The 9,120-nt window shown below is 36.5% G+C and overlaps 1 protein-coding gene across 7 annotated transcripts in view; it reads left to right on the top strand.

The window, feature by feature from the left end:
• NFIB (nuclear factor I B) overlaps positions 1 to 7,414 on the top strand; it is a 109,111-nt gene extending 101,697 nt beyond the window's left edge. For 5 of the 7 annotated variants that reach the window (XM_042877374.1, XM_042877377.1, XM_042877376.1 and 2 more), the window contains one exon: positions 5,868 to 7,414. In XM_042877374.1, coding sequence (XP_042733308.1) covers positions 5,868 to 5,997 — 130 coding nt within the window. In that variant the 3' untranslated portion in view covers positions 5,998 to 7,414. The remainder of the gene's footprint in view (positions 1 to 5,867) is intronic. The other 2 variants (XM_042877373.1, XM_042877378.1) reach the window with 2 other exon arrangements.
• The last annotated feature ends 1,706 nt before the right edge of the window (positions 7,415 to 9,120 follow it).

Raw genomic sequence — 9,120 nt, 5'->3', positions numbered from 1 at the left:
CCTTCCTTCCTTCCTTCCTTCCTTCCTTCCTTCCTTCCTTCCTTCCTCCCACCCTCCCTCCTCATACCAATTTCACAAATAAATATTCAGGCATATTTTTATAAATAGCAAGATAATGAACATAACATTACAAATGAAAATATTGAGAGGGAGAGGAGGAGAAGGCTGTGATTAACTTCACAAGTCTCTCTGCTGACATTTACAGAAAAGTGAATCATAATGAATTTGGAAAAATGATTTTTTTTTTTTTTTTGTTTGGACTTCAAAAGAAAGTTATTTTTTCTTAGCACATCGCTACAGTTGTTTTTTTCTTGCCTTGAAAAGTCTACCTGAAAGTGCAGATTCTGTTGTTTTTTTTCTAGAAAACTCAACAGTCTCTCTTAACCAAAGCCCACATTCTCTGTTATTTGGCTCTATGGGAGGTGACTTTCCTGTGATAGCGATAGCCCCTTGTATATATGTGCATATTTCCCATGCTCCTTCAGCCCTGTCTCTGCACTTGAACATGTGATACAAAGTGTAGAATGACCACACACATGTTCTCCAGACCTAACCTGTCCTGTTGATTTCCTTTAACAGTGGTAGGATCTGTGGCCTGTGGTTGTTGCTTTTTCGTTATTGTTTTTGTTTCTTTGTTTCTTTTTTTGTTTTCTTACACTATCACATAAAAAAGGTCTGCAGGGAACAGAAAAATTTATAATTACAGCACAATTCCTTTTTCTGTCCTCTGGACATAAATCAGTGGATTTCTACCATTTACATCGCCTGGATGGGTGGTATGTGCCCTGCTAAACTGTTAAATGTCTTCCTAAATTAAGATGAGATATATTTAATATATCTCTTGAAATAAATGTTCACGTTGGAAGTGGAATTTGGCAGCTGTTTAACTGAAGATACTGGTTTAGAATGGAGAATATCAGAATTACCACATTAAGTAGATGCTGAAGGGGTCATTATTTTTTTGGCAGAAATGTACAAGCTGGAATTTAGCCAGGGCAATGAGGTTAACACAATTGCTTTTTCCAGAGTTCATATGATTAAAAATTTGAAATAGCGGAGTTGCTTGTAGTTCTATGGGGGAGCACTTGCTCTGTGCTGAGACAGAAAAGCCTTGCTTGGTGACTCAGTAGTGCCATTTCTTTCAACATCAAAGGCATCTCTACCCCTTCTGCCTAAAGACTGACCTGGCATGGTTTAGTTTACCTTACATAAGCTAGTATGTTGATGCATAGGATAGTAAAACCACAAGAAGAAAATATTGATTTGGGTACGCTTTCCTAATGATTAAATACTCTTATAGACTTTGAGGCTTTTGAAAATATTTTAACTGGTAGAAAGTAAGAATCTTAATATGCCTCAGATTTGCCCAAGTCTGATTGGACTTATTTTTATTGCATTTAGTTAATTGTTCAATGTTATTATATTCCTTATTTTATTATAACCTTTAAAGTGGATGATATATACATAAAATGCTAGTATTCATTTCCAGTAATATCTTTCTCAGAGTTTCTTGAAAAAGCAATTATTATATTTAAGAGGAAACCATGGCTGAAATCCTGATTGAATTAACATGTGAAAACTGTAATGGAGAATGTTTACCCTGTAGGATGCTTGCAAAATTTTTCTTTGCTGCTACATTACATTTGAATAGATAAATAAATTATACTTACTATGAATTGAAGGGGAACATTGACTATATAATACATCTGATAGTCTAGTAATGGTGAGAGAATAATGCTTCTGGTAATGGTGTAATGCTTCAGGAAAATTCTTACAAGCTATTCTCTCTCAGGAGTTATCAGTCTGAAACACAGAGCGTGGATTGGACCTGTTTTATTCCAGCCATACACATGAATGTTTTTTATCAGAAGGAGGAGCCAAGTGGACCAAGGGATATCTTATTAACTTCTTGTAGGACAATTAGCTCCACTATGCCCTTGGCAACTCAAAGATTTTTGCTCTTTTGCCTTGCTCTTTTTTTTTTGTGTGTGTGTGTGTGTGTAGGGATGCTTAGTGAATAGAAAGACGGCATTTGATTTTGTGAAATTCAGGACTGGAATTTTTTCCCAGGACATGTACAAATGGTTGAATAGCATGATAAAGGGAAAGGTATTCCTCCGTTCCCTCTGTTGCCACCCAGGCAGAGCTTGTTTTGCAGACAGCAGTAGCTGCTTTTGTTAGGAAGCTCCGCTCTGTAGATGGCTTACATGGTAGAAGCTAAACTCCTTGATTCTCACAGAAAATCCTTTCAGAGCAGGTTTGATAAAAGTGATGGGAAGCCTTGACTGAGGCCAACAGTCTGGCGTAACTGCACAAGGAAGCACTAGAGAATTACAAAGCAGGCGATGGTCCATACATAGTTGGAAGTACAATTAAATTTACTGTAAATATCATGAGATAGGTAGGGTAAGTGAACATGCTACATAGAGAGCAGTACATATGCAGCTTTGCAGATATGCTTTCCATTGTGACTTGTATCATAGCTGATCTCAGAACTTTGTGTTTTGATTAGTACTTCATTTGTGCTCTTTATCTCAGTAATTTTCACTTGTGTTTCCTCCTTTGCCTGCCCTATATGTTGGGCAGTGATAGAAAGACAGGAAGATCCCCAGAGACAATCACACCAAAGTGCAGCACAATGAGTTTGATTTCTGAAGTACATGTCAAGCTCACCAGGCCTTGACGCTCCTTGTGCTGGAGGGAATTGCTGATGGACTGTCAGGAGGGCCTGTCCTGCCCTGCTGCCATGGCAGATTTTGGTCTGCCATTGGAGCTTCCAGAACAGTTGTTTTCCAGCCACAGCACTCGGACAGCATGTTGTCCCAGCACTACAGATACCCTCACTGTTGTGCGTGGTGGGCAGCAGGTGGCTCTGCACTGGTGGTTGGCCTCACTCACTTGAGAGCCAGAGGCTTCCTTAAAATCAGATGGGATCTGCATAGTGTTAACATGGGAAATTTATTGCTCCCCGAGGATTCATAAGCAGCACTGACAAATTTACTTCATGCTGCATTTTTGAGATGGTCGTAATGTGAGATGAGGGAGGTTTGGAAGGTTTAAAGGAACATACCTATTAAATTTTCTCTCTCTATATAAGTATACGTACATACATACATACATACATACGTATATATACAGAACAATTCAATTAGTCACCTGTTGTGATTTATTTTATTAAGCACTTTCCAAAAAACCAAGGCCTCTTTCTCCTATGAGAAGAACTGGGTAAGAGAAATGCGACAAATAATGATTTGTTCCTTGTCAAGGAACAAATTTGTTCCTGCTTCCTTTGTTTGTTCCTGATTTGTTTCCCTTCATCAGAAGGTTTAAAACTTTAAAAAAAAAGGGAAAAAAAGTTGCATATATATCCAACCACTGAAGCACACTGTAATTCTCTAGAAAGATCCTGAAAGCAGTGTGTTTAGTCTTTGCAACAGAAATTGCTTAAATACCATACTGACATAACAGAAAATTTACATTTTTTTAGTTAATGTTCTGTTTTGTTTGAAGTGAATAAACAGTAAATCCTGTGTAACAGGACAGCAAAGCACTATATGCTATAAAATATGTACTCAGACAGATCCTAAGCAAACAAATCTGCTTTGTTTTTCTTTTCTTTTCTTTATTACCAGTTCCTATCTTTACAAATCCTTGTGCTTGGAAATGATTTGTGTTGTGTCTGTTATTTCATAGTTTACTTCTTAACATCACTGAAATCCAAAGAGGAAGGAGCAAGAAATGCATTGTCAAACAAATTCTGAAAGAAGATGAAGAATAAATTGAAACAATTAAGCCTCTTAAATGAGGTTTTGGTACTGAATATTTTTTAAAGCCATAATCTTTTCATCAAATCATATTGGACAAATCTTTTATGTATAAATTGGTTTAAGACTTTGTGAACATTTCAAGAGTTGTTGTGTAACTGTGATTTTTCAGTTTCCAAAAGGGATTATTTCTTGAAGCATAGAAAATAAGATATTATGAATAGTCAGTAGACACTTAAAAAAAAATGTGTATTCATACATATATATATATAAAATCAAATAGGTTTGTTGATCTTAAATTTTGAAAATAACAACAACATTTGTTTAATTACTCAGATTTTAGGGTAACCTTCAAGAATAGACTCAGTGGTGAAAAAAAAGCTGCTAAATATTCTTTTTAGTTCAGATGTTTTAGATGTACGAGGATACTCATATTTCTCAAAAATCCCTGAGGAACAAAAGAGTTCTGTTGCCTTCTGAATTTGATCTCGATGGAGACAAGCAGATCAGGTATATGAAATTTCCCACCTTTTTGATGCGTAAAACAGAGAACTTGAAATTAATTGTTAGGAATCAGAATAGTAAACTTCCAGGTATAAAGAGGTGTAGAGAGCATCAAACAGAAGTACATGACAGCAGCTGTTTCCACTGTTTTCAGTATAAATCACCTGAGGGACACGTCCCCTGGGTTTTATGAAATAAGTTGACCCCTTTCTTCAGTATTCACACACCAGAGGATCACATAAATGAGCACATGCTCCTTCAGAGAGAAAGTAGTGCAAAAGGTTAATCATGGAGAGAGAAGGAAGAGAGCTTTCAGTGTCCATCTTTCACAAAACATTTAATGAAACATCTCAGTTTAATGCCAAAGTGTGTTCTCAAGTAAACTGTTGTATTTGCGAAAAAAAAAACAAAACTAGTGCAGATTCACTACAAGAAGATGTACAGGAAGTATGTATTTGCACAATGTGTTTGTTTCTTCTTGTTTGGCAATTACTGCTGACATAAAGATGCAGCTTTTCTTCTGAATAAACTTGACTGGAATTTCTAAAAAGCCCTTATTTCTGAGGTGCTAGATAGATATCTAAGGAAAAGGCTGCTCAGGGTTTGCTCTGGCTACTGAAAGGCGGCAGCTGAAGTCTGTCTTTAAGGGGTCTTCTTGCAAATCCTGATGGATAGAATACCTACTAGGAATCTGTGCCTTAAAGGTGCGAACACCATTAGGGAGTCATGAGGGACTTAGAACACCTCAGTGACATGGCGCTTTTGACATGGTGATTTAAGTGATGGAATTATCTTTGGAAATATTTTCTTACGCCGACTTCTACTGAAAAATTTACGGTACTCACTGTGACCCTTTTTATATGATAGAGCCCTTTGTTGTGGGCACTGGTATTTTGGGGGTAATAAATTGTGAAAACAAACAAACAAACAAACAAACAAACAACAAAACCAAGAATTTATTTTTTATTTTTATTATTATTATTTTTTGGGGGGGATGGTAGAAATTTTATAGCCCAAGTTCTGTGTTCTAATTGTGACTCACACACCTCACAGGCACATCTTGGGATTGGAATGATGTAAGTTGCTGATTTGAAAAAGAGTGGGAAATTGCACAGGAAACTTAAGCACTGAGCTTTATTTTGTTTTCTTGAAATGAGAAAACTTGTGCACTAAATAGCTATGTGTATTACAATAGCACTTAAATAACATACAGTGTCATTCAGTCTCACATATGTAGTTTAGTGATGTCTGGTCCATATATTTGCCTCTAGAATTTTGGGGAATTTTCATAAATTAGCAGGCTAATTTGTGTAAATCAGCTGTAACACTGCTTGCAATTGAGAGCAACACAGAATTTTAATTCAAATAAATCATACTTCTGCAAACAGAACTGTAAAGTTGAATCTCAAGCAATATTCACAATTTGGCTTCTCTTCTTATCTTAAGTAGTGGTATTCATTTCAAATATCGGTTTTATCCTGATTCAAATTCTCTGTGTTCTGATTTTTGCAAAATGTCTAATTTGTGTTTCTTTTTCTTTTTCTTTTTTTTTTTTTTTTCCTGTCTGTCTTTCCTTGTCTCTTTTCCCCTTTTCAACAGTCCTGGTACCTGGGCTAGCTTGGTTCCTTTTCAAGTATCAAACAGGACACCGATCCTGCCGACAAATGTCCCAAATTATGGTTTGAACATAATTGGAGAGCCTTTCCTTCAAGCAGAAACCAGCAACTGAGGGAAAAAATAAAAAGAAAAATTAGGAAAAAGAAAAAAAAGGAAGGAAGATGGGATGAGAGAAGAAACTGAAGAACGAAGAAAAAATAGACCAGCAATTGCAGCACTTACAATCACTAATTTCCTTATGGTCGAAACTGAAATGACATACAAAGGGTCGATGATATTTCACTGATGGGTAGAACGCAGCTCCTGCTAAGTAGCCTTTGTTATATGAAGTCCGCTGGGAAATAGATGTTCTGTCTCTGACAATATATTTTAACTGACTTCTAGATGCCTTAATATTTGCATGATAAGCTAGTTTTATTGGTTTAGTATTCTTGTTGTTTACGCATGGGATCACTATTCCTGGTTATCTCACAAAACAAAGGCTAGGCAGCAGCAGCAGATTTGCAGGAGGACAAGGGCTGTAAGCCAGCCGTTTTCTCAACACTCTGACTTCTAAATGTTAAAAAAAAAAAAAAAAAAAAAAAAAAAAAGCTCTGTAGCCTTTAGTTATCAGTATGGATTTATTAAACTTTGGCCCTTGACTCAGCCTTTTCTAGTGTGTTACCCAGCTTGAAATTTTCACTCAGAATGAACACACATGCTCTATGTAAGAAATGCCTCTATGTAGGTGAAGTGTTATCTTTTCATGCAACAGTAAAAAGAAAAAGAAAAAGAAAAAAAAAAAAAAAACAACAACCCAGAAACTTTTTACCCACTAAAGAAACACTTAGAGAGGCAAGTGCAATTTAAAAGTTGTATCAAAGGGGTCATCATTATAAGTCCTTCAGCCCTTGGACTCTAAATTGAGGGGATTAAAAAAGGAATTAAAATTTACTTTGAACAAATTTATTTTTCCCCTCAGTTTTTGAGGGCATTAAAAGGCATTACATCGAGACAAATCATGTCCTTGAGAAAAATAAATCAATGAAAACACAGCACTTATGTTGGTTTAGCTGCTGCCTCCACAAAGGGGTAGAATTTATTTATTTAAAGTTACTGGTTGCATCAAAAACCCATAGGGTTTATATTTTTCTGTATAATCTGCATCATAGAGACAAAGAGATAGGCAAATCCATGCCAAAAGGGCAAAGCTTACTGTTTACAAACTGGTAATACCAGGATGGGGATAAGATTTATTTAAATAATGCACTCTCTAAGTCTAATTACAGGGTGCTGAAAACTTGCATGGTGCTTTCAGAAGTTAGCCTTGTTCAACAGATTTCACATATTGACAGAAATATAATGTGCATGGGCAGACATTTTGCCTCTATGTCTCTCAAAAAATAGTTAAAGTACTCTTTCCAGTAATCCTGATTTGCACGAAAATATAATGTCCACATTACGTGCCTTGCCTTGAAATCTAAAAAATGAAAAAAAAAAAAACAAAAAAATTCAAAAAATCCACAAAAACAAAAAAAAAAATTTGACATCACTACACTTGTTTTGCTGCATTTATTATCATTTAAATCTTTACCATTTTTATGACAAAATATTTTGTACTCCAGATGGGAAAAAAGTGTGACATCATGGATTTTTTAGACAGTTATATCTTTATCTCACATTTATAAAGCATATCATGGCTGTGTATAATTGCCGCTTAAAAATTGTAATCGACCAGCAATATTTTCAGTATTTTGGTGTTTTTTCTATTAACCTTTCATGTTTTTCATCTTCCAATTAATATTGGGGGGGAGGGGATTCAAATTTATACGAATTATGCAATACCAAGTTTTGCCTAAGTAGGTAGTGCTTTTAGCTGTATTGGTTATTATAGGTAAGTACACAGATTTAAAAGAAAAAAAAAAAAAAAAATAATGTTTGTTTTTTTTTTTTTTTTTTTTTTTTTTTTTTTTTAATTGACCAAAGTGGGTACTGCTATTTTTGCAGTGTGATGAGGTCCTTTTATGTACTGAGAGATGGACGGGGATTTTTTTTTTATACATATATATATATTCTGGGGTGGGTGGGGATGATTTTTAACACTTTACAGTGTAGCTGTGAAGCAGTGCACCCTTAGCCAGGCAAGGGCTGCAAAGCGACTGTTCTGCCTACTGTGACAAACTTTCAAATCGGTTCCCTCTTTTAACTTCCCACCTGGGGTGCAAGCTGAAATCATTTATGGATTTAAAAAATAAATAATGAATTCTGTTGGAGGCAGACTTGACTTGAGGAAATTGTTTTACTTCGAATTTCTTTAGAGAGAGAGAGAAAAAAAGGGAGAAAGAGTGATAGAAATAGAGGGGAGAGAGGCAGCCAGAGGGAGAAGGAGTTCAAGACCCACAGCAAGATGAAGCCTTCCCACTCTGGTGAATACACTACATATGAAAATGTTTGTGTTAGAAATTTTTTTAACTTAGAAAGATGATTGCTTTGTCTAGGAAATGCACATAGAGGGCCAAAATCTTTGCTGGCATAACTCCACTGGCTTCAGTTGACTTCAGAGCTGTTCCTGCAGAGAATTTGCCTTCTTTAGTCTGCATGGCTGGTAAATATTTCTTTTCCCCTATAACAAAACTATTTTTTGAAGTTTGTCAACTCACAGCATCTGAGATCTGATCTTCATCCTGCTCAGACCACGTCAGAGGTTTGCAAAGTCTTCTCATAAAGCAGGTCAGATGGAGAGCTCTGCGCTGTAGCAGGAAAGGAGCTTCAGAATGGGTGGAATTAGACTGTGGTGTAAACAAAAGTGCATTTACAGTAAAATCAGACCTTACAGATTAGTAGTGAGCCTGTTGCTGGAGACTTCTTTATGCTCTGGGCTCTTATCTACAGATCAGTGTAGGGAGAACATCTTCAGGCACAAGGAAAGGATGGAAAAGTCTCAAAATGGGGTATCCTTTCAGCTCTCTGAGTTTGTCTTTTCATTTCAAAGGTTTTCCCCAACTGGAGCAGCTCCAGAGTACATGTCCAGCAACAGGTGCTGGGTGCTGACACACTAACATTGGTCCCTTCTTGCCTTGAATCATATCATAGAATCATTGAATCATAGAATCGTAGAATTACAGAATCATAGAATCATAGAATGGCCTGGGCTGAAAAGGACCTCAAAGATCATCCAGTTTCAACCCCCCTGCCACGGACAGGGTCGTCAACCACTAGACCAGGCTGCCCAGACCCACATCCAGCCTGGCCTTGG

Source organism: Lagopus leucura, unplaced genomic scaffold (genome assembly GCF_019238085.1).
Source record: "Lagopus leucura isolate 7727_CA_CO unplaced genomic scaffold, USGS_WTPT01 Super-Scaffold_100018, whole genome shotgun sequence".
NCBI lineage: Eukaryota > Metazoa > Chordata > Aves > Galliformes > Phasianidae > Lagopus > Lagopus leucura.
The sequence above is the reverse complement of the archived record's forward strand: the minus strand, read 5'-3'. Positions and strand labels throughout refer to the sequence as shown.